We start from the raw sequence: 25,366 nt of genomic DNA on the forward strand, positions 1-25,366 counted from the left end.
TTCTGTGTCCTGACATTTTATTATTTACCTGGCCAAGAAATGACAATAATTTGCCTCTGGATTCTCTTGGGTGTTCTGTGTAGATGAGTATGATATATGATCACCGGTAGCTTTGTCTTCCTGTCTAATCTTTACACCTTTTCTTTCTTTTTCTTGTCTTACTGCATTGGCTAGACCCTCTAGTTGGCATACAGTGATGACAGGCATCACTGTCTTGACTCTGACTTTAGAAGCATTCCTTCCAACATTTCACCAATAAGTGTGAAGCCTGTGAGAGATAGTTGGCTGAGACTCCTTATCTGGTAAAGGAAGTCCTTACTGTTCTTAATGTGCTGATAAAATGAGACTGTTCTTGACTTTTCTACATCTATTCAGATGAGCATATGGTTTTTGTCCTTTAATCTACAATGTGTAAATGTCATTAATAGATTTGTTAATCTTGAATGATCTTTAAATCACTGATCTTTAAATCACTTTAAATCCAATGTGGTCATGTTGCATTTCTTTAAACACTGCTGGATTTGGTTTGCGAATATCTTATTTAACATTTTGCATCCATATTTCCATGTGACATTAGTTTATGATTTTCCTTTCTTATATTTCTCCTTCTCTAGTTTTGAAATCAAAGTTGGATCAGCTTTAGAAAGTGAATAACACCACCTTGGGCAGGACAGAGTGGCCTTCCCTTCTTTTTACTATAACATCCCTGGGCCTCCTTTTCTGCATCTGGAAAGTGAAATTGACACCTGCCTAACATGAGGAAACTCCGAGCCAAGTGCCTGGCAGAGGCTAGTGCTCCCTGAGAGCTCCTCCCCTTGCCCCGGGTGTGCCAGCGCCCATGAGCCTACCAGGTCCCGGAGCCTTTGTAGGAGCTGCAGCACATCCATGAGCTTCTCCTCCAGCAGGGACAGCCGCACCCGCTCTGTCTCCACCATCTGTAGCTCCAGCCTCAGGTGTTCAATCTCTTCCACCTTCTGCTGCAGCTCCACCTGTGGGGGCCAGCAGGGACTCAGCACCCACCCTGCTGCCCTCTGCCCAGCACTCACTGTGCTGTCTCCAGGCAGGGCCAATGACTTGCCTTGACCTTTTCTCGGAGGTCATCTCTTCTGATCTTCCCTCTCTCCCCGCACCTGCCAGGGGACTGAGCAGATAAAATCACCCATCTTCCAGTGGGGGCACCAAAGCCCAGAGGGGCTACGTGTCTGGCCTAAGGTCACACAGTGAGTGGTGTTAATGTAAGAGTATGTATATTTCATTTTCTAGATGAGGACTCCATTTTCCCTTCTTCTTCTGTATTCATCTGCTTTCTTTTCTTTTTAATACTTTTTTTTCCTTCTTCTTCTTCTTCTTCTTTTTTTTTTTTTTTTTTTTGGTCGCAAGCAACAGAAAACTATCTGGCTAGTGAGACAGAAAGAGAATTCATTGGCAGGCTCTGGGTCATTCCCAGAACACACCGGCAGCTGGAGAAGCTCAGGGATAGAGTCGCAATGGGGGTTGAGATGGTAGGACAGCCTCAAGCCTCTTCTCCAGAGGTCAGGGCTGGGAAGGACACTCTCCATCCACTCTCCCACTTCTCTCAAGAGAGTGAGCCCCAGGAGAGGGCTGCATTGGGCCAACTTGAGCCCTGAGACTATGGGTCGTACCAGGATACCCACCAGGGGGCAGTCACAAAGCATCATGTGGCTACCTGCCTTCTAAAGCAGGGATGTCAGATGAGAGGCAGCCCCTATTCTTGGCACCAATGGAGGGAAAGAGAAGCAGCTGAAGGTGTGGCATCCTCAGACACTCTGGGTCCACTCTGGGCTTTGGGTAGGACAAAGAAGGCATGGTGCTGGTGCCCACCACAGACGGGAATGGAAGTTGGGCTTGGGGACACCACTCATATGCCTCAGTAACTTTCCTAACCCCCACTTCCTTGGAATTTACTTAGAAAAGGGGTGGTGGCCATGCCTTTTGGAACCACATCAGACCACAACTATGTCACAAACAGTACGGATTTCGAATTTCAGATATATAAATATAAAACTACTTTAGGTCAACACAACAGTTTGCAAAAGTGCAGTGGGCTAGGGCTTTGTGAAATGGTAACTCCCAATAACACTCTGTACTTGATTACTGGGGAATGGAGTAGAGAGATTGAAAAAAATGCAAAGTGTTCCTATTGGAACGGAGACACCCTACTATTGGTGTTGCCTGCCAGCTCCCTCCCATAACCCTCAGTAACTTTCCTGGGGAGAAAAAAGTCCCTCCTCCCTGTCATCTGACTTTGATGGAGCTGCTAATCCCTGAACGTTGCCTGCCTACCACAGGGACTGGCCCAGGGACGGGCACATGACCAAGACTGGGTCAGCTGGAGTTCTTCCCTGAGATTTTATATATCAGGCTCTTAATTCCCCTGGGTGGGTCAATGGGAGCCTAGAGCTGTCTGTGGTCCTGCCTTTCCTTTCACCACAACATGGAGGAAGCCCTTCTGAAGTAGAGGGAAACGAGGCCAGCACCCTGGGAAACACTGAGCAGACAGAGATAGATGGAGACAATCTCGTCTGAGTCACTGGATCCCTCTGTTCCTGAAGCTCATCTCCTCTGCTGTTCTTCTGAAGCTGTTCTTGTCAGCTCTATATTCTATTAAATACCAGTTTTGCACTGAAGCTAATCCGAGTTAATTTCGTTGACTTGCAACCAAAATATTCTTCGTTAAATCTAAATCAAAGCAAGTTGCATGTCCTCTCTGAGTCTTGGTCTGCTCATCTGTGAACAGGGCCCAGTACTTGGCTGACATCCCTTGGGGTTCTTCTAGCTATGAGAGATTCTAGCTTTGGTCCAGACCTCGACCTCTGGGGCTCAGCTGACCTCCTCCCCAAGTGTCCCCAGGGCCTTGTCACGGCAGCTCTGGGTCCCCAGCTGCTCCACCAGCGTGGTGATGTGGGTCTCCAGCTGTCCCAGGGTGCAGGCATGGTCACCACGGCCAATGTGGCTGAAGTAAGTCGTGAGCTTCTTGGCTGTCTGGTCATCACACCTGTGGCAAAGGAGAGCACCAGCACTGCAGAGTAGCTCTGCAGAGTCTGGTCCAGCCTCTGGTCCAGTCTGGTCCAGTCCTTGCTGCTGAGCCTGTCTCTTGAAAGCTAAGCCAGGCCATGGTACCCTCTGCCCAGTACCCTCCTGTGGCTCCCCTTTTTACTACAAGGAAAAGCCAAAGGCCTGCCCCAATCTGCCCATGCTATCTCTCTGACCTCCATCCCATTCATCTTCACTCACTGTGCTCCAGCCTCAGTAGCCCCCTCACTGCCCCTAGAGCATGCCTCAGGGCCTTTGCACATGCTGTTCCCTCTTTGTGGAATGCCCTTCCCTGTGTCCTTCAGGTCTTTGCTCACATGGCACCTTCTTAGAGTGGCCTTCCCAGCATCTTCCTGCACCACCCTCTGTCCCTGCCCCCTGCTTCACCTTTTCTCCTCACACTTGTCACCACTCACTAGAGTAGGGGCTCTGCTATCAGAGTGGTGCTGTCTTGCTTATTGCTGTTCTCTCAGTGCCTCCAGATTTGCCCAGCACGTAGTAGGTGCTTCATAAAAGCTTGCTGTTAACTCAGTGGTCAGCGATAACAATCACCCGGGAACACTTGACAGCACCGTACAATATAATTAAAGTCTGTGCTGGCTCTTGGGGGTGAACCAATGGGGATCAGGCACCTGTTAGGCATTTTATAGTTGCGATAGCAAGTCCTCAAAAACCTCTGCCAGACAAGTGTTGCTGGCCCATCTTAGAGATGAGAAGGCTGAGGCTCAGAGAAGTCTGCGACTTGTCTGTGGTGCCCCAGGCATCTGGGTCTTTCTTCCCTCCAGGGTGGGTGTGAGGATTCAATAAGCCAGGGGGTCAGCTGGAGGAGGCATTGTAAGCGCTGTTTCTCGCAGCAGCAATGGGGAAGGAAGGGTCTGGTATGTCCTGGAGTAGCACTAGAACTTGGGGCCACGTCTTGGGATAGCGGCCAGGGGAGTGTGAGGGAACCAGTGGGAACGGCAGCTCTGTGCCTTTGTCAGTCACCTCATTTCATGCCTGCATATGCTGGGGGGCTCATCATCTCACTTTCCTCCTGTGGACCAGGGGCCAGAGTGTCTGGGGAGCTGTGGATGATCCAGTTGGGACTTGAATCCGGTCCTCAAGGTCAAGCTCTGGGAAGGGGCTCTGGGCCTCCAGCGCCGATCGCCCTGCCCCAGTACACATACCCACTCCTGCAGCTGGAGAGGCACGCCAGCAGCATCTTGATCTCTGCCAGTGAGCTCCGCTCTTCCTGCCACTTCTCCTCACCCTCCTCCTCTTCGTCGGAGGCGGCCTGGCCTTCCACTGAGCGGAACAGCTGCCCGTCCACTGCCGGAGAAGCAGGGGCTCAGGCACCAGGAACAAAGGGAGGGAAACCGGGCAGCCCTCCCCAGGGGCAGGTGTGGGTGGGCTGCACAGAGGGGACAGACTCAGGCACCATCCGCCCCTTTTCCAGAGAGCCGCACTCCCACCCTCTCCATGTCCCCACCAGTGAGGCCACCGAGGCTGGTGGGGCCCATCCCCAGTGCCTGGCCCAGGCCCCGAGCTGGCCAGCCGGAGCCCCTCCCTGGGGTTTTACATAGAGTCCCGGGGAGCGAGAAGCCCTCTCTCTTCTCTGCTTTCTATGATGACACAAACAGCCAGGGCCTGTCTACGCTCTCAGAGGTGCATATTATTTCCAAGGAGCCAAGGGGCTGGGGTCAGGGCTCTGCACAGCACGGGCACAGGGTGAGCCAATTTTCAGCTCTCAGGGAGCTGCACTCCTCTACCGTTTGGGGGATGTACGGGAAGGATTGTCGTAAGTGTGACCCTGTGTGACACCCAGTGTGGCTGGTTGGGGCCAACATTGACCACCCCCCGTGTCTGGTTGGGGTACTTCAGTCGGGTTGTGCATCGGAAACCCCAGGGTTAGGCCTCCCAGTATCAGGCTCCGTGTCTGGGGGAGGGTGAGGGGCAGCCCTCCCTCTGCTCCCACTCCACCCTAGCCCAGGAGACACACGAGTCCAGCCTAGTGTGACATGACTAGTTCTGCCAAGGCAGGGGACCCAGCGTGAACTAAGGAGAGCCAGGCCAGAATCAGAGTCAAACCTCCAGGGAAGAGAAATGCCGTCATTCTTCTGGCCTGGGAGGTGGAGGGTGTGGGTCTGGAGCTCGTGGGGGGCTGTTTGGTCAGTCTGAGCAGAGTGCCTTCTGCACAATGGGTACCCGGGGGAGAAAGCAGGCAAGGCAGCAAGAGGTGACATTCCGTGACACCCTGGCTGTGCCTGAAACTGACTTGGACTTTTTAATTAATCTGAGCCAGTCTGACAGTGACAATAGCCTGATCCTTGTGGACAGATAGTGCCCTGAGCAGCAAAGCTGTGCCCTCCTCCCCCTGCAGGGGGAGAGAAGAATCCTAAGCAGCAGAGCTGAGGTGGGCCTGGGCCTCTGTATTTTTAAGAGGCTCTTGGGTGATTGTGGCCACCTGGCAGGTCTGGGAACCATGGGCTTAGGTCTCCTGACTTGGGACACCCATCTCTCTCCAGCCTGACTGCCCCGACTGGGTGGGCTCAGGGCCGTTCTGGTTTTTTTCAGTAGAAACTGTGCCAGACCAAACAGAACCAGGGTTGAAGGGACTGGTCCCTGACTTTTTGGTTGTGTGAGCTGCATTCCCAATATTGGCAATTCATTTCCCATCCTGACAATTTCCTGACACCGTGTGTGTACCTATGTTGTGTACGTGCATGTGTGTTTGTGTGTATGTGTGTGTGGCGTCATTGTTGTCACAGTCATTAACATCGTCCAGGTGCCCCAGGCAGGGGTAGGTGAGGGGCTCTGAAGAGGAATGGGAAGGACCCCGCCCAGCAGCACCTCCACAGCTGCCCATAACTGAGCCCGGAGTGTACCGGGCACATTCTCAGCCAGCGTGGTTCCTTTTTCCACATGATGGTTCCACACCCACCAGGCCCAGGTTCTTAAGACAATGGGCCCCTTCGTGGTCTTCTTAAGGGGGGGAACCATCCGGCCCCTGCTTACACACTTCTGATGAGGGGTGCTCACTCCACCTCAGTTCCCTTGGCACCCAACCCATCCCTGCGTGGGACTAAAGGGAGACAGATTTTTCGCACACTGAGCTGGAGCCTGTCCCTGGGAACTACCCTCTCCCACTGGGTGTCTGTGCTCTGCAGCCTGAGGAGGGAGCCCTTGTGGACTTGGGAAGCCCAGCCTCAGCACACAGGGAGAGAAGGGTTCTGTCTGGGGGCCAGATGGCAGCCTCAGTGCCAACAGGGTCGTGGGACTGGGACTGGGCACAGCTGACCAGTTGTGAGCCTGGCAGCAAGTCTGAGTGGGGCGGGGACAAACCTTCGTCCAGGGGTCTGCTCCCGGAACCGGAACCGCTGTCTGACTGCCAGGCTCCCTCTGGAGGGCTGTCTGGGCTTCTGGTCCCACCGTCTGCAGGGTCACCACTCTTGGCTTCCGGCTCTGGGCTGGCTTGTGATGAGATGGGGAGCTGGATGCCCTCTGACCTGTGGGCAGGGGAGAAGACACGGGAGTTGAGGGAGAGGAGGCGATTCGGCTGGCTTCCTGCAGGAGAGTGTGGGATGTGGACCCACTCTCTTCCACTGCTTAGACTGCACGGGTAAGCTGTGTGCGATGGGCCTGAAGAAGACACTGGGTAGTCTCTGCGGTTGACCCTACTGGCTCCCTAACACATTAGGCCTGGCATGTTAGAGTCAGCTTTCCATGACACACACTCACTCTCTCAGCATCTTTTGCACTAAAGGCAAAGTCTGAGGAGCCTCTGGAATGTATCCGTGTCTCTTCTAATAAGAAGACCAGGAAAGGAAATCCCTTCCTTCCTGCCTTTGGACATTGTCACGTGGATATGATGTTTGAGACTATGGCAGCCATCTTGAGACCATGAGGAAATGGCTGAGAGAATTATAGAGTAGTTAAACAAGAGCCCTGTCATCTTTCAGCTGCCGAATTAACTAGTCCTGGAGTTACCTACCTCTGGACTTCTTATTATGGGTGAGATCTTTTAAAAAGTCTTAATTGTTTCAGTTACTTTTAACTGCATTAAAATTTAAAGTATCTCTCCTCTTTGGGCTTTGGAGAACCTACTCATCAATCTGTTTTCTTGGTAGTGTAAGGTCCTCACTTTTTGAATATTCACTTTCCATGTCACTGCAGTAACAAAGTCAAGGAAAAAAATGAAAACGAATCTCTCATAACATGAAAATATTCACTAATGAACTAGCAGCTTGTTAAACTAGTCCTTCCCTCCTCCCTCATTGTACACCAACATCTCTCTCATCTCTTCAGAATCTCTCATTCCTTATTTCTCTCAGACTATCAGGCATAACAACCCCAGTACAAAGGGTGTGTAAAATGAAACTGCACATCTTGGAAAAGTCAGGAAGAGGAAGCCACTGAGAACCGAGCGTGGAGAGTGGGACAGATGAGGACATACTTTGGAGTGTTCCAAGAAATAAAGTGTGGCTGCCGAGAAACAGAGTTTCCCTAGGGAGACATAGGGTGTGCTACACTTGTCTAGTAATTGGTATTTAACTGAGTCTGTCATTACCCTGCTGATTCAATCTGTAGGATCATGCCCATAATCACATAAATGTGCTGTAGTGTCTCCACTGTAATACAAAAACCAAACCCCAACCAAACAAAATAACCCTCCCCAACATACGGCTTCCCCCAGCTACCGCCCCTTTCTCTGTCTCCTGTAGAGCAGAGCTTCTTGAAAGAGTTGCCTCGGTTACACATTGCTGTTCCAATCTCAGCTTGTCACCCATCCCTGCCGTGCTGCTAGACCCAATAGCGGCTTCTCAGTGCTTCTCTCCTTTGGCTGGTGAAGTGAACACTACACTTCACGGTGTACATTTCACAGTGCATACAGCACAGTGCATACATTTCAGAGTGCACACTTCATAGAGCATATTTCATGAACACTACTACACAGAGAGCAATGAATTCTAAATGACTCCCTCACCTGGTCACTTTCTTCCCGTGGCTTCCAGGAGTGCCTCCCTCCCCGGCACTCCTCCTTGTCTACTTTGCTAGTTCCTCCTCTTCTTCCCTATGCCTCTATGCTGACTGTGGTGCCCTCAGACTCCACCTGAGAACTTCTTTCTATCCATTCACTCTATAAGGGGTCTCAGCCAGTGCTGTGACCTTAAGCGCTGATGACTTCCAAACGTACCTCCGGGCCTGGCTTTTGGGATCCAGTGTTCTGACAACCTCGCCCAGCTTAACTGCTGCCTTGGGGTCTCCACCTGGATGTCCCACAGGCATTGCAGATGCCGTGTCTTTGTCTGCTCCTTCTGCTTCCCCTTAGTGAAAAGCGCCACCACCCACCTGGCCACCCAAAGTGGAGGTCATACGTGAGAATGGACAGTCTGACCCATCACTCAGTGCCCAGCCCAGGGGTGCTGCAGGGAGGCTGCTCAGCAAAGGACCGTGGTGTCATGCTATTTGTGGCCACTCCCTTGGGTTTGTGCAGATGTGGACAGAAGAGAGAAGGAGGAAGTGGGGAGAAGGAGTACCGCCCCTGCCCACAAGGGACCTCTGGGTGGCGGGGAGCCCAGAGTCTTCACTCTTCAGGGCCATGCCCAACTGGACTCAGGGCCAGACCCTCACATAGGCAAGGAGGGTGCTGGGTCTGCAGAGCAGGGAGGGTGTCCTAGAGGACTTGGGGACTTGGGGTTGAGTAGAATAAAAGAGGCTTATGTGGAGGAGGAAAGGCAGCAGGTGTGTTTGGGGACAGATGGGGGCCAGCAGGGCTAGAGACGAGGACTTACAGCTGAACAGACCCTGATTGGGTACCCCAACTTTGGGCTGGGCCTTCCGTGTGCTATTTTTGGGTACTGCTCTTCCCCTGGACTATGAGACTGGTAGCTCTCAGAGGAAGAAAAGGTTAAGTCAAAGCAGGGATCTGGACCCGGGCCTTTCTTCTAAAGCCTGACCTTGTTCTGTTGCTCTATCCCTTATGTCACCAGGCCTTGGAAAGTCCCACATATTATAAATGGTGGAAGCCAGTGGCGCTTTGCAGGTATTAGGTTGAACCCTATGGAACTGCTGGCTTTTGCTGCTTTTTGACTTGTAAAAGGGGAATTTAAAATGGTTCAATCTGATCTGATAGGACATGTTTGTATAATGTTTCTTGATTCAGGAGTGACTGTCCTGGTTTGTGAAAGGCTTTGTTAGAATTTTCTGGCCTAAGGGCTGCCTGGCTTGCTTAGTCAGTGGAACATGTGACTTTTGATCTTGGGGTAGTGAGTTTGAGGCCCATGTTGGATGTAGAGATTACTCAGACATAAAAATCTTAAAGAAAAAGAGAAAAGGATTTTCTGGGCCTAGAAATCTGACCACTATCGGCCCTAAGACTGGACCACATGGCCCAGAGGTTTAAGTAGGGTTTCCCATAAGAATGGGTCCCTGAGGGTTGGGGGAGGAGATGGAACTGCCTGGGGAGGGGGCAGAGGGTCACTGTGGCCCTGCTGAATGATCTCGTAACCTGCAGGTCCAGCCTCCTTATAAACGTCGGCCCCAAGGTCACGGAGCTGACGCTGCATCACGTTACATCTCTCCTCTCCCCCCACTCCCGGGCCATCAGCACTTGCTCCCATGGCCATTTTCTGGAAGATAGCTCCGATCCTGCTCCAAAGCCCTCTGTGGCTTCCCATGGCCAGCTAGAGAAGCCCAGATCTCCTGATACTCCAACCCCTCCATGGAGGAGTTTCTGAAGTTGCAAAGCAAAGATCCCAAGGAAGAAAGAACACATTTCACTCAGGAGGGCCCTATGGGTGCAGAGAAGTCCCTCTGCTCTCTTCCCACCCCCAGTGCTGCCCCTCCAATCCCCACTGCGGTGCCAAAGAGAGTGGAGGTCAGTGCTGGCCCTATCTCTCTTCCCTTCAAAATGCTCTCTGTAGCCAATAGGAAGAACTCCAGTGTCCTAACACAACACCGAAGGTCCTCCGAGATCTGACCCACCTCTCCAGCCTCATCGCTGGTGATGACCACCGGACACAGCACAGCCAGGCGCACTAAACCTCCTGTGTGTCACCCTCGGGGCCTTTGCACATGACAAGCACAGCTAACACCTATATGGCCTTACTTACAGTGCCGGACACTGTACTGTTCTGAGTATTTTTGTGTCAAATCATCTAGCCTCCCCAGAAACTCTAAGAGGGAATGATTCTTCTTGTTGCCATTTTACAGATGAGGAAACTGAGGTACAGAGAACAGAGTAATTGGCCCCAGATCACATAGATTCCTCTGTCTTCAGTGTGCACACCCAGCTTAGGATCTCTGTCTGGAAAATCCCACTGGCCCTTCACTCTCCCCTCTCTAATGCACATGCCACATCCTCTCAGAACTCCCCTGTCTCTCGAATGGACTCCCAGAGTTCACATGCTCTCAGGTGTCCTGTTAGGATCTGTGTCCCTCATCAGATTGGGATTTCCTCTGGGCATACAGCACAGGGACAGAGGGGCCCAGAAAAAACTGATTGAATGAAACCACTGATAATAGTGGGGATGAGGAAGAAGAAGGGCAGGTCAGGCCTGGATCAATCCAGAGCTCGGATGGGGATGCCAGGGGATGGGGAACACTTGGGTGAGGAACACTCTTAGATTGTTCCAGAAAGGACAGAGAGGAGAGCATTCAATTTGAAACCACAAGATCCAGGTGGCATCCCAGCTCCAATCAGCTTTACCCGTGGATCAGGGGCTAACTTCCCTGCCCACATCACTGAGGAGCAGACCCTCAAAGTGGGAGGATGAGGTCAAGTTTCCTAAACCACAGACATTTTAAAAAATATTTTATTCACTTATTTGGCAGAGAGAGTGAGATCACAAGCAGGCAGAGGGGCAGGCATCGAGAGAGGAAGAAGCAGGCTCCCTGCTGCGCAGAGAGCCCGATGCGGGGCTCGATCCCAGGACCCTGGGATCATGACCTGAGCCGAAGGCAGAGGCTTAATCCACTGAGCCACCCAGGTGCCCCAACTGTAGACATTTTTGATCACCGACCCTCTTGCTTACTATATGAATTTCCTTTAATAAGAAGCATTATTACTAGCAGTGAAAAACCAATATATTGTCATGCATAGAAAGTAACCAGAAAAATATATAAAACAACAACAAAACAAAGTGAGTTGGTTGTAGCTAGGCCTTCTTTTCTATCTGCTCCCGACCCTGAAGCTGTTCTTTCTCCCTTAAAATGGGGGTTAGTCCTGTGAGGACCCGGAGATTCGCCAGTTCCAAACCAGGACTGAGAAGGCCCAGCGCCTTGCTCCATGCCTCCCCGGCCTGGGAGCCCTCCCGCACCTCTGTGCCACTCTCCTTTGGGAGCCATGGAGGAACTGGGGGAAGGGGGGACTCCTGTGACTGCAGAGGTGCCTGTCACTCAGCAGGCGTTGGAGAAGGTTCTGGGGGAAAAGGTGGGCCCTGGAGGCTGCCCACTGTCCCCTCACAGCCTCACTCCCAGACAGACCTGAGCCCTCGTGTGCGGTCGGGCGTTGTCTCCAGCTGGTCACATCTGTGCACTGCCTGGAGCCTGGGGTGAACCTCTAATGTCTCCCTCCTGTCAGAGGCTGACGGCCACAGCTGGCCACCAGCCCAGCGGTTTGCACAATCTGACAAAGGCCAGATGTTGCCCTTCCTCCCTTCCTCCAGCCCTGTAGCTCCTGGCCCTTGGCTTCCGGGTCTCCAATGGACAGACTCCCCCCTTCTTGGGATCTGGCATGCCAGAGAGGGGTCTGGGGAGCTGCCAAATCTGGGTTGTGCCCCACAGGACTGTGGCTTTACAGTACGACCCCCTCCCCAGCCTTCATTTCATTCTCCCATTCACTCATCAGGGAACACAGAGGGGCCCTGAGTCCCGTGAAGAAAAACAAGATGGCCAGCTGATGAGGACAAATGCCTGTGTCCGCCAGCCGTCGTTATGCCGTGTCCCAGCGAGTCTGCAGGTCTTCCTAGCCATCTGCCGGCCCATCTGTTGACCTATCTGTCCATCCATCCATCCATCCATACATCTACCCATCCAAATATATTTTCTTAGCCCATATTCGCAATGGAGTTTTATATTTCCATATGTCTTCCAACCACAGGGAGTTCCTGCCTTACCAGCATTTGAGGCCATTTGAGATGGTGCTCAGATGAACAGGAGCGTGTGTGTGTTTTAAACAGCTAAGCATTTATTTTTAATATGTATTAAAAACCAATTAGCCTTATTTCACTTAGCATGGGTTCCATTTGAACCCAAGAGACTCTTAATCTCAGGAAACAAACTGAGGGTTGCTGGGTGGTTGGGGGGTAGGGATAGGTTGGCTGGGTGATGGACCTTGGGGAGGGTATGTGCTATGGTGAGTGCTGTGAACTGTGTAAGACTGATGATTCACAGACCTGTACCCCTGGGGCAAATAATACATTATATGTTAAAAAAATTTTAAAAAAGCAATTAGCAAACTCAGCAAACAATTTTAGTTTTACCTGTATGATAATGATATACCCTTCTTTTATTTTTATTTTTTATTTTTAAAAGATTTTATTTATTTGAGAGAGAGCGTGGGGGGGGGTTGGGGCAGAGAGAGAGGGAGAAGCAGGCTCCCCTCTGAGCAGGGAGCTGGACATGGGGCTCCAACCCAGGACCCTGAAATCATGACCTGAGCCGAATGGAGACACTTAACCGACTAAGCCACCCAGGCGCCCCGGTATACCCTTCTTTTAAATAAGTTTATTTAAGTAAAAAGAGTGAGATGATTTAAGGAAAAATGTTAATCAAATAATAATAGTACAGGTGCGATGTAGGACTCTATCCCAGGGCCCTGGGATCATGACCTGAGCCAAAGGCAGACGCTTAATGACTGAGCCACCCAGGCGTCTCTGGGCACCCTATTTTTATAATGGATATTTTGGAATATCCCGGTGTGATCCCAAAATGAGCTGGATAAATAATATACCTAATCTTCCCAAATATTTTAAAATAATTAATGTGATGCTCTAACAGTGATCTAAAGTAAAAAGGGACTTTAGGATATATATTTCAATATGTAAATATTTTTTTAAAAGATTTTATTTATTTATTTGACAGACAGAGATCACAAATAGGCAGAGAAGCAGGCAGAGAGAGAGGAGGAAGCAGGCTCCCTGCAGAGCAGAGAGCCCGACATAGGGCTTGATCCCAGGACCCTGGGATCATGACCTGAGCCGAAAGCAGAGGCTTTAACCCACTGAGCCACCCAGGCACCCCTCAATATGTAAATATTAAGACATATGATATTTTTAGATGTTTAAACCTATTTAACAGGCCTAAGATTTTTTTTTAAAAATTGAAGTATTATTGACACGCAACATTATCTTAGTTTCTGGTGTCCAATATGGTGATTATACATTGTGCTCTGCTCAGCCGCAGCGCGCCTACCACCTCACCATACAGCCCTATGACAATACCACTGACTACATTCCCTATGCTGTGCCATTCATCCCCTTGACTCATTCATTCCATAACTCCCACTCCCTTTCACCCATTTTGCCCATCCCCCAATCCCTTCCCCACTGGCAACTATCAGCTTGTTCTCTATTTATGGATCTGTTTCTGCTTTTTTTTTTTAATATTTTTTAAAAAGATTTTATTTATTTGTCAGAGAGAGAGCACAAGCAGACAGAGTGGCAGACAGAGAGAGAGAGAAGCAGGCTCCCTCCTGACAAGGAGTCTGATGCGGGACTCGATCCCAGGACCCCGGGATCATGACCTGAGCTGAAGGCAGTGGCTTAACCAACTGAGCCACCCAGGTATCCCTTTTTTTGTTGTTGTTAAAATGACTGTTTGAATTTGATACTAGGAAGGTAATATTCAATTGCGTATTGTTGACATTCTTTTCCTATGTTTGACATTTTGAAATAAGAACTAAGAAAATATATTGGATGGATGGACAGATGGATGGATAGAGAGGCAAATGGACGGGCAGACAGATGGATAGAAAGATATGTAGACTCACTGGGACACAGCACGATGAATGTCAGGGGACATAGGCATTGCTTATCAGCTGGCTAAGCACAAGTGTGATGTGGTTCTGAAATGGTGAGCAACTCTTGGAAAATTCAAACAATTCAAAACGAAGTATAACCTTCCCACTACTCACACAGCATTGCATTCTTGGAAAATCCATTGTGCGTTAAAACTATGCAAAAAAATTGTATTTTTCTAGGTAAAGCAGTTAGATTCTAGTCTTAGATCATGGTAGTGAAAGCAAGTTTTTCGCAGAATGAATGCCCAGGGACATCTGGAAGTCGTGGGAGGTACAGGGCAATCCTGGGTCGCACAGGACCTGTGTGGAGGCTCATATCCCAAGTGTCAGGAACCCTGTCCCCCTAGTCACTGAGACACTCCCTCCACACAAATTCCCAGAACGTCGCTGGGGGAGATATACCCTGTGTAAACTCTCTCCCTGATCCTCTGTTCTAGCCTTATGTCCCAATGGTTTTGGCAGCCTCCACCCAAACCTAGCTCTAGGCTGCCTCGTTGGGGGGACTGTGAGGTGCCCAACTGATGGATTTGGACTTGGGGCTGCCGGGTCAGCCACCTGGGCCGTTCCCAGGCCCTGGGGAAATACCCAGGATCTACACCTGCCAGGACCCACTGGCATCCTGGCCCCTTCCCCATGTGGCCTCTCGGCATATAGGATTGGGGATGGGCTTGTACCTGTTTACTCCTGGGCCAGCCTCTCGATCAAGGGGTGCCCTCATCAAGTCCCTTGCCCTCACTGAGACTCAGCCTCCCCAGCTTTTGAATGGGGACATTGTCCCCACTCATGGACGAAAGCTGGGGCTAAGTGAGGGAACCACGTGCCTGGGACACAGCAGACGCACTGCTCTTGTTGGTTCCCAGCCTCCGTTCCCAAATGCCTCTTCCTGTACTCATTTTGTTTTCCAAAAACCTCGAATAAATGCTTGAGTGCAGGGATAGGCCCACAGTTTCTTTATCTTTTCTTTTTTTTTTTTTTAAGATTTTATTTATTTATTTGACAGACAGACAGATCACAAGTAGGCAGAGAGGCAGGCAGAGAGAGAGAGGGGGAAGCAGGCTCCCAGCTGAGCAGAGAGCCCGATGTGGGGCTCGGTCCCAGGACGTTGAGATCATGACCTGAGCCAAAGGCAGAGGCTTAACCCACTGAGCCACTCAGGCGCCCCAGGCCCACAGTTTCTTAATCTGATCTGTTCCATTGAATATGGCAGCCGCTAGTCACCCTGGGCTACTGAAGTTTAAATTAATTACAGGGAAGTAAAACCAAAGATTCAGTTCCTCAGTCATGCTAGCCACATGGGAAGTACTCAGTAACCACATGGGGCTCATGGCTACCGTATTGGACAGTGCCGAGGTAGGCCATTTCCATCATCACAGAAAGTTCTGCTGGGCAGCACTGAGATCATGTTAAAAGGTAAAAGGGGAAGTTATAGTTCAGAGTCATTTTGTCTGGAACTGTAATGGTCACTTGTAAGCCCCCTATTCAATTCACTATTATGTTCATGCAGTGACAAGTCTGCTGAAGTTGTAATTATCTGAACCTAGAACTTGACTCTGCTGTAGCGTAAACACAAAATATATCACGGGTGAGGTTCCTGCCATAATCCCAGCACATCCCTCTCTACATGGAGAAAACCCAGCCTGGGTCCCTGTCTATACCACCTGAAGGGGTGGGGCCTCGATAGAGACCAAAACGTGAAGGGCAGGATTGAAATAGAACATAGAGCAGGATGAATGACCTTGAAACCTAGGTGTGGGGGACAGCTCGAATCAAAACTCAAAAGCAAAATCACAAGGCCCAAAGCATTTGGTGAACCGCATTATATCAAAGGAGACATGGGAGCCCGCTGGTGTCCCCTGGCCACATTCTCTCTAAGCCCCCCGCAACCCAGGAATTCCTCCCCGGGGTGTATTTTCTGGGGGGAAGTTTTCATGGCCCTCTGCAAGGGGGTGTGGTGGAGGGTGTACATCAGTTGTCACCTGCAGATGTGGGAGCTGGGAGGCAGCTCTGGGATTGGGTGTCCGCCTCTGGGACTGGGTGGGAGACTCGACATGGGAGACTTGCCAGGAGGAGAAGCAGAGGACAGACGTGCGCATACCCAGTGCCCCCGAAACACGTGGCACTGAGCTAAGAATGCAAGAGACAGAGTGAGGCCTAGAACGCAGTGCCAATATGGACACAGGACATAGACACACATTTGGCAAGGATACAACAACAAGAAAAAACACGGAACAATACGAGAATGGTCGTCTATACGACAGATACGGAAAGGGCAAGAAAAGGGGGAAAAAAATCCATTCCTATCCCTGCTCCAACCCAAGTCTCCCACTCAGAATACACAAGTTCCCAAGCGTCAGAATAAATGTTCACCAACGACCAGCATAGAAGTTGGAGGACATTATCATTCCACGCAGGGGCTGGCCAATGTTTCCCGGAGAGGGCCACGTAGTGAATATTTTGGGCTTGGCAGCCCATGTGGTCACTGTTGCAATGACTCAGGGCTGCCTTTCTGGTGCAAAAGCAGCTACAGATAATACAGAAAGGAATGAACATGATGGTGTTCCAGCAAAACTTTATTTATGGGTTCTGAAATTTGAAGTTCATGCAATTCTTCTGTGTCAGGAATATTGTTCCTTTTTGGAGTTTTCCCAACCACTTTAAAAGGTTAAAAATTAGAGTTTGCACCAGATGCAAAAACAGGCCCAGGGCTAGATTTGGCCCATGGGCCATAATTTGCAAACCCCTGATTTTTTTTTTTAAAGATCTTATTTATTTATTTGATAGAGATCACAAGTAGGGAGAGAGGCGGGGAAGCAGACTCTCTGCTGAGCAGAAAGCCTGATGCGGGACTCAATCCCAGGACCCCGAGACCATGACCTGAGCCGAAGGTAGAGGCTTTAACCCACTGAGCCACCCAGGTGCCCCTCGAACTCCTGATTTAACTGATAGCGTTTGCCCCCAGTGCATAGAATCTCGTCCAGGGAAAACAGGTTTCATCAGTGTGGTGGACTGAGGTCTCACCTTTGTTCCTAAGGCCAGCCAGCCAGCCAGCACCTTCTGGATTTGCTAAGAACCCCGAGTGAGGATACGGAGCAAAGCAACCATCTGGAAGGGGCCACAGAGCCACGCTGAAGGGAGCACAGTATGTCTGTCCGTCTGGGTCAGTAGGAGGGAGAGATGTTTTTTGTAGCTGACAGGCGAAGGGGGTGGGCGGCTGACAGTCTGTGGGATGCGCATTCACACGCAGGTGCAGGCTCACTTGAGCTCACAGGTGGCGTCTGATGGCACGGGACCTGAGCGCCTGGATTGGCTGGGTCTGCCCTGCCTTGCTTTTGGCCCGAGACTGGCCCTTCAACCTGCACATTGACTGTATTGACCCCTGACACCCTCCCAAAGAATTCTCTTCCTGCTTCAGTGAGCCCGTGTCAAGTCCTGTTGTTTGTGACATGGACCCCTGGCTGGTATGGCCTTGAGCAACTCATGTTCACTTTTCTAAATTTCACCTTTCTTTCCAAAGAAATGTCTTACCGTGGTGTGCACCATGGTTACTGCAGGGTGGGCAGAATTTTTAGGAATGACTCAAGGTTCCACACCCTAATCCCTGCAGTCTGTGAACGTGAGGAGGTGTCATTCTCGTGATGGTGTTACGTTATGTGGTACAGCTGATCTCAAGGGGGTTATTGTTCCCATCTAGTCACATGAGTCCCTTTAAAAAGAAGAGCTCTAGGGGCGCCTGGGTGGCTCAGTCGGTTAAGTGTCTGCCTTCGGCTCAGATCATGATCCCAGGGTCCTGTGACTGAGCCCCATGTTGGACTCCCTGCTCAGTGGGGAGCCTGCTTCTCCCTCTTCTTCTGCCCCTCCCCCTGGTCATACTCTCACTCTCTCAAATAAATAAAAACTCTTTAAAAAAAGAAAACAAAAAGAGAGAGCTCTCTTGGTTGGCACAAGAAAGGTCATCAGGGAGAGCTGAAGCATGAGAAGGACTGGGGTCCTTGTTAGCTGGAAGGTGAGTGAGGTCACATGAAGTGGAGTGTGGAGTGTGACCCTAGGGTTGACAGCCACAAGGAAATGGGGATCTCAGTCCTACAACTGAAAGGAACCTAATTCTGCCCACACCTGAGTTTGGAAACACATTCTTCCCCTGAGCCTCCATACCTGGCCAACAACACTTTGATTTCAGCCTCCGGAGAGCCTAGGGAGAACGAAGCCAAGCCTGCCTGGACTTCTGGCCTACACCGTGTGAGATCGTAAGTGGGTGTTATTTTAAGCCACTAAGTTTGCGGTAATTCGTTATAGTTGCATAGAAACCAAACACAGTTGCACAAACAGACACACCCGTCTGCCTTGATGGCACACACAGCCTCAATTACTCCTTCAGGCACAGAGTGGCCACGTGCTTCTAGAGAAGAGATCTGATTGGTCTGTGCTGATCATGATGATTCCTTCCCTTTACCAAGGATTGGTTTAGGGATAGGCATGTGATGTGCCTCTGGCCAATGAGAGGGGAGGGGGAAGTCTTCCTGGAGGATCTCTGGGAAAAGGGAAGTCCAAGGAGGAAGTTACGTTTCTGTCTGTGGATGTGGCAGTGATACCTGAGGCCATGGCAGCCATGTTGTGACCATGAGGGGCATTTGCTGACAGGTGAAGATGACAAACTGAGGATGACAGTGTGGGAAGATGAAGAACTCTGTCCTGGCCTGGGGCACCTGGGTGGCTCAGTTGGTTAAGCACCCAACTCTTGATTTCGGCTAGATCATGATCTCAGGGTTGTGATATTGAGCCCTGCACCAGGCTCAGCAGAGAATCCGCTTGAGATTCTCTCCCTCTCCCTCTCCCTCTGCTGCTCTGCCCTTCCCACACCGTGCTCTCTTCCTCTCTAAACTAAATAAGCTAAAAACAAAAAGAAAAAAAAAAACCTGTAAGCATCTTTGCAGACGTCAGAGTTGCAAAGAAACTGCTTTTCCCTGGGCTTCTCATTCACGATCATCAGTGTCCTTAAGATTTAAGCTGTTTGGAATGGGATTTTCTCTTTTCTCTCTCTCTCTTTTTTTAAGATTCTATTTATTTATTTGAAAGAGAGAAGGCACAAACGGTGGGGAGAGATGGAGAGAGAAACAGGCTCCTCACTTCGCCCAGTGAGGGGCTTGATCCCAGGACCCTGGGATCATGATCTGAGCCAAAGGCAGACGGTGAACCAACTGCGCCACCCAGGCGCCCCTGGAGTTGGGTTTTCTGTTTCCTGCAGCCTAAAGCATTGTTACTGAAAATGGCTCACAGCGCTGCTTGGGGGTTAAATGAGATTGTGTATGGGAAGTCCTTAGCACGGTGTCTCGTGCCCAGCAGGAGCTCAGAAATGCTGGGCTGTGCTCTTAGGGCTGCTTCCCTCAGCCTCAGCCCTGGGGTGAGTCCGTGTCCAGATGTAGAAGAGGGGCCAGTGGGGAATACTGATCTGTGTCTGTGTGTTTAGCTATAGTGCTGTCTCAAGGGCCTTATCACAAGGAAGTAGCTTCTGGGATGACTGGGCTGGCTCGACCAATGTGCCATCCATAGGAGGGGAAGGTCACAGGCAGGCTGGTCACAGGTGGAACCCCCTTCTCTTTTGCAGGGGAGTCCTCTGTCTTGCTTTAAAGGCCTTTCAAATGATGAAATTGGGCCCACCCAGATTATCCAGGATACTCTCCCTTACTGCGAGTCAGCTGATGATGGACTTAAATAACATTGGCAAAATGCCTTCACAGCAAGTGTAGATTCCTGTTTGGACAACTTGGGGCTGTCACCAAGGGATACCTCAAGGTGACCCAAAAGAAGACCATCACCACTTGACACCCCCCACCCCCACAGACCGCCCCCTAACACAGCCCCTGTCCCCCACCCCCATCCCCTGCCCCGGCTCAGCTTTATAGAATGGATGGAAAGTGTCACTTGTGTTTGCTTCTCTTTCTGCTTTCAGCCATCCAAGCCACTCACGTGTTCTGTGAGCTCTGGGAAGCCCAGAGCCCGGGCAGGGCCTGCTGAGGGGGCCGGGGGCGGGGGGGCAGCTGCCAGGCAGGGGGCCAGGCAGTGAAGCCCGCCCCGGAGGGCCTGGGGGCTTGTGCACCGGGCTTCCTTGACTGCCTGGCGTTTCCTGAGGGAAGCCTCCCTCGCAGGAGCAGGAAACGGAGACTAGCATGTGAAAACAAGAGAACAACAGTAGGAAGAAGAGCTTGAGAGGGGGGCTATGAAGGGTGAGCTGAAAATAAAACGTGAAGAAGGGAGCCTTCAGGCCTGGGAAGAGCTTCTCCATGGCCCCTCATCTCTGGCTCCAACTCGCCTCTACTGTGGTGGGGTGGCACGTGCAAGGGGACCCATCGGGGGCTCGTTGCTGCCGCTGGGGAGTCCCCAGAGGCGTCTGCCAGGCTGGCTGCTAGTTCCATCCTGTGATTCATCGGACAGACGCATTACTGAGCCTGCTGCTGCCCTGGGTGCGAGAGATCCCACCCTCAGCCACAGAACAGCCCTGACCTCGTGGAATTTACCTTCCCCTGGGGGACGCAGATATGAGTGATGTCATCACAAAAGTACATTAAGGACAGAAGAGGCCAGGGGCTGTGAGAGACAGCAGAAGCACGGACTGGATGGAGCCAGGGCCTCTGAAAAAGCAAGCCCTGGTGAAGGAGACTGGCAGTGTGGATGTGGGCTAGGTAGGGCAGGCCTGACAGCAGGCAGGAACTGAATGCCAGAGGAGCAGAGTGGAAGACGCTGGGGCCGGATCCATGGACAGTGGCCAGATCATGCAGGGCTACGACGGTAACGGTGAGGAGGCCAATGTTTATTCTAAGGACAACAGGAAGCTATGGGGTTAGATGTGGGTTTAGAAAAGCTCCTTCCCACCCCCAGCCACTTTGTGGCCAGTGGACTAGCGGGGAGCTAGGGACAGCCATCACATCCGGGCTGGTGCTGGCCCAGTGGGTGGCGGGTGCAGCTGGTGGGGAGCAGGTGGGTTGGAGACATGGCGGGACTCAGAGGGGTGGGCTCTGAGATCCCAGCTCAGATGTTAGCTCCTCAAGGAAGCCTCCTGCCATGGACTGAATTCATACGGAGTCCTTCCCCTCCCCCACCCAGCACTTCAGAGAGTGACTGTGTTTGGAGACAGGGTATTTACAGAGGTGATCAAGTTCAAATGAGGTCACTGGGGAGGCCCTAATTCAATCTGACTCGTGTCTTTATAGGAAGAGGACCTTAGGACACAGACTCCCAGCCAGAGGGCTACACGAGGACACAGGGAGAGGACAGCCATCTGCACGCCCAGGAGAGAGGCCGGGAACACATTCTCCCACAGAGCCCCCAGAAGGATCCAACCCTGCAGACCCTTGGCTCCAGGACTTCCGGCCTCCAGAACCGTGAGATAATCCATGTCTATTTAAGCCAGCCACCCCATGGTACTGGTCATGCAGCCAAGTTCACTGATACACTTCCCTGAGGGCCACAGTCAAGCAGCCTCCCCCACCTCACCCATTCCCCCCCATTCATCCTCTTTACTGTCTCCCCCAGTGAGGAGGTCCGTCCCATGAGGGCAGAGACTTTGTCTTGGTCATGGCAGCCAACCCAGCATCAGCACTCTCTGGGGATGTGACAAAATTTGGGTGAATCTAGAAAAGTCAGTAGTTATTTCTGACAGAAATTGTGAAGAGACTAAGAGAAGAATCTCTGTCCCCCACTCTCACTGGGTCTCTCACCACTGTTGGTCCCAAGCTTCTCCAGCTCACCTCAGTCCTCTCAGAAGAGTCCCCACTGCCCCCCATTCAGAGCAGACCAGGAGAAACCCCGGATGTTTCTGACAGTCCACTCACTTGCCAGTCAGAAGGAAACCCTTGTCTTTCCTGGGCTTGGCCCTCTGCTGGGCTCAGTGGCAGCAGGGACAGAAAAGAAGGGCGCTGGGTACCATCACTGCCTGCAAGAAGCTTCCAGTCTGGGGAGAATCCACCTTATGCCATGTGACCCAGACCGGTCAATCACAGAAATTGGTCCAGAGTAGTTACACGACCCCCTCTTGGACCAATCTGCACATTCCATGTCCCTGGTGTCGGTGCTTGGTTCAAGGATGGGCATAATTATGTCAGGATAATCAAAGCTAATCTAAGGATTTTGTTGGAACTACTAGAAAGGAAAAGCTCTTTCTCTTGGGGATGACTGGGAAGATGGGAACTCATCCTGTGCTGGCAGCTGTCTGCTCCCATATAGGAAGAATGTCTGAATGTGGAGCCAACAAGAGGAAAGCAGAGATAAGAGATAGACTCCATGTGTCATTGTTTGGGCTCCTAGATGCAGCCATGCCTGAAGCCATACTCTCAAGCTTATGAGTAGATAATGCCCCCCTACCTTTCAAGATTTATTTAGTTATTTTGAGAGAGAGGTGGGAGAGAGAGAGGGAGAGAGAATCTACAGCAGACTCCCCACTGAGTGCAGAGCCTGACACAGAGCTCCATCTCAGGATCCTGAGATCATGGCCTGAGCCGAAACCAAGAGTCAGACGCTCAACCAACTGAGCGATCCAGATGCCCCAATGCCCCCTGACTTTAAAATTTAAGCAGTTTGGCTTTACTTTCACTCATTAGCAACAAGTCTCCAATATAATACAGTGGTCCCTCTACCTCGAAAAAAGCATACATTTATTTCTCACCGTTTCCTCTACACAAGGGCACGTGATTATCTATACCTCAGGCCATCCCATCAGAACATCCCAGAGACCATGGTGCTGCTTCCTTATGTGCTCCAGAGTTTCTCTGGCTTGGGCCTCCGGCAGAAGCCATCTCTAGCCCCCAAAACTTGAGCCCAAGCAATGGCAGGATCCTGGTTCTGGAGCAACAAGGCACAGCAGGCCTCCCCCCAGACATGGACCTCTTCTTCCAATGTTTCCTCATGGGTAGGCAGCACATTCTTATGTGGATGGGACCACCCTAGAGGAGGGGAGCCATCCACATGTACCAGGACCTCTGACTTTCTGGAACATCACGATACGATGCTACACAACAGACTCCCAAAAAACTTCCAACATCTGGCTCTGAGGCCCAAACGCCTGCTCTTTCGTTTGCCCTGTGCTGGGTGCCATGTTACAGCGTTTATATTTCTTTGGATTTTCGCTTCCAGAAAGGAAGTTCCCTGGCTGGATGTTTGCTGGTTTTGTCTGACCTGCGTCCTTCTTCTGTCTCCTGGCAACAGCCCCCTCGTGGCTTTGCGCAGCGGCCCCGCCCTCATCTTCCCCAGACTGCAGGGTGGCGGGCGTGTTCTGGCCCTGGTCCCATGGAGTATGCCAGCAACCTTGCCTCAGGCACCCTAGCCCTGGGTCTGTCACCCAGGCTGGGTCAGCCGGCCCTCTTCCCTGGGACTTTATGCACAGGTACTGGAAAGCAGTAGGTTGGGCCACCAAATTTGAAAAGCAGTGAGTCTGGGTTCACTGCGGCCATGTTCCCTACCATGTGGAGCAGGAATGAGCAAAGCCAAGTGGGGACAGGCTGAGATACAGGACGCATGGGGTGTGCTGGTGGCACGGGGCTTCCAGTCTGCTCCAGAGTGTGGAGTGGATGCATGAATGCCCCCCCACAGATGAGAAGTCTCCCGCCGTGAGAGGGCCAACCCCTGACAGCGACATCTGTGAGTGCTAAGTACGTGCCAGGCACAATGTGAAGTGCTTTTTAGATCCTGTTTAATTCTTGCCTCATGATGTAGGCCCTAAAACGAACCCCATTTTCCAGGTGAGGAAACTAAGGCACAAACAGGTTGAATCAGAGTTTCCCAAGAAGTATCAAGGCACCAAAAGAAATAGACAGCATATCAAGGTAAGTAGACAAGGCAGGTCATGGCCAAAGGCAACCAGTCCAGCCCCTCAGGCCAGCCTGGGTCGTGTGTGTGGCTGGCTCTGACCTGAGGACCCTGGTCCACTTGGAACCCATCTGCAGGCCCCAGGAGCCCACCTGGCTTGGACCTGGACAAGGTGGGACTTGAAAGCTGGGGATCTCAGAGCCCATCTCCTAATCTAACCCCAGAGACACAGGAACTGAAGCTTGTTCTGAACCCCCCAAGGGAAGCAGCACAGACAGCCTCAGACTCTGGGACACTTGAGGGCTGTGTCCTCTCCTACCAGGTGACCTTTGGCAGATCACTATCCCTCTGTGAGCACCAGCTTCCTCTCTGAAGGCCACATCTGCTCCACACATTAGCTGGTACAGTCCAGATCCCTCCCACTGGTAGGGGCACAAAGCCCCAGACCCTGCGCTGTCAGCCAGAAGTGTGGGCTCAGCTCTGTCCTCAGAGAAATCCAGCTGGGGACATGCACTTGAATGAGGGTTGACCTCTCTGGGAGATACTATTAATCAAAGAACGCCATGGCTCCTCTGCCCAGCTGTCTCCATTCTTGGGGCTGAGAAGGCCTGTCTCATTCTCTGGGCCCTTCTGGCCCTCTGTGGCCCCGCTCTGGCCACAGTGTTCACGTAGACATCCACTAGTGGTTTCTGGGCAGGTTTTGCTTTTCTGGCCAGAAAAGAACAGGATGTCCCCTTCTTTCTGCCTTCCTTAGGGTTGTGGAGCCACTCCCGGACTTCTAGGTGAGGTGTGGACAAGGAACCCCCAATATATTCAAACCACTGTTAGGTGAGTTCTCGGCAGCTTGTAGCTGAAAACATCCCTAACTGATAAATCCAGCACTAGGGACAACTTCCCAGCTGCCCGCACAGCATGGCACCCTTCCACAGGTGTGGTGTGACCGCCCATGTGCAATGCCGGGCCAGAGTGTATGACTTGTGGACGATGTGGCAAGAGGCTTCATGGAGGTGGTACGAAATTGTATCTGGAGCTTGAATTGAGATCCGGGTGGTGTGGCTTGCTAAGGACGGCTTTGCAAACTCTGGCTGCAGTTTCAGAGGGTGGTAGCTGGGGGATAAAATGTCTGGTGACCCTCCCCTCCTCCCCCAACTCAAGGCTTCATGTGCTTTGGTGGGACCCCGACCAGTCGGGAGAAACCACTCACGGAACACTGCCCACCCACCTTGGGCTGTGCCTGGTGGTATCCTGAAATGGGCTCCTTTGAATTTGTCACCATAAACACAACCCGTATAAGAATCGTGAGGCAGGATGCTCACCCTCTGACCTCTGAGGTCTGAGCTCTCAGTCTATTCCATGCTTTTCTAGCATGCCCACAATAATATTGGAGTGCAGAAGGCTCTGTCTTGGAATAGAGAACAGCAGGCACAAGGCTCCCCCAGCTCCTGGCAACGCCTCCAGGTATGGGGCTGGTGGTCCATCCCTTCTCAGGTGCTGGAGGTCAGGCCTGTGTCCTTTCCC

At 51.5% G+C, this 25,366-nt stretch overlaps 1 protein-coding gene across 1 annotated transcript in view; it reads right to left on the reverse strand.

The window, feature by feature from the left end:
* Nucleotides 1–25,366, reverse strand: part of EFCC1 (EF-hand and coiled-coil domain containing 1) — a gene marked incomplete at its 3' end in the record, with an annotated part of 37,081 nt that overhangs the window by 1,773 nt on the left and 9,942 nt on the right. The window contains exons 3-6 of the mRNA XM_080827468.1: nt 6,376–6,539; nt 4,221–4,362; nt 2,851–3,016; nt 849–989 (exon numbers count right to left, since the gene is read on the reverse strand). Coding sequence (XP_080683594.1) covers nt 849–989; nt 2,851–3,016; nt 4,221–4,362; nt 6,376–6,539 — 613 coding nt within the window. The remainder of the gene's footprint in view (nt 1–848; nt 990–2,850; nt 3,017–4,220; nt 4,363–6,375; nt 6,540–25,366) is intronic.

This window comes from Martes martes (genome assembly GCF_963455335.1).
Source record: "Martes martes genome assembly, chromosome: 1".
Lineage (NCBI taxonomy): Eukaryota > Metazoa > Chordata > Mammalia > Carnivora > Mustelidae > Martes > Martes martes.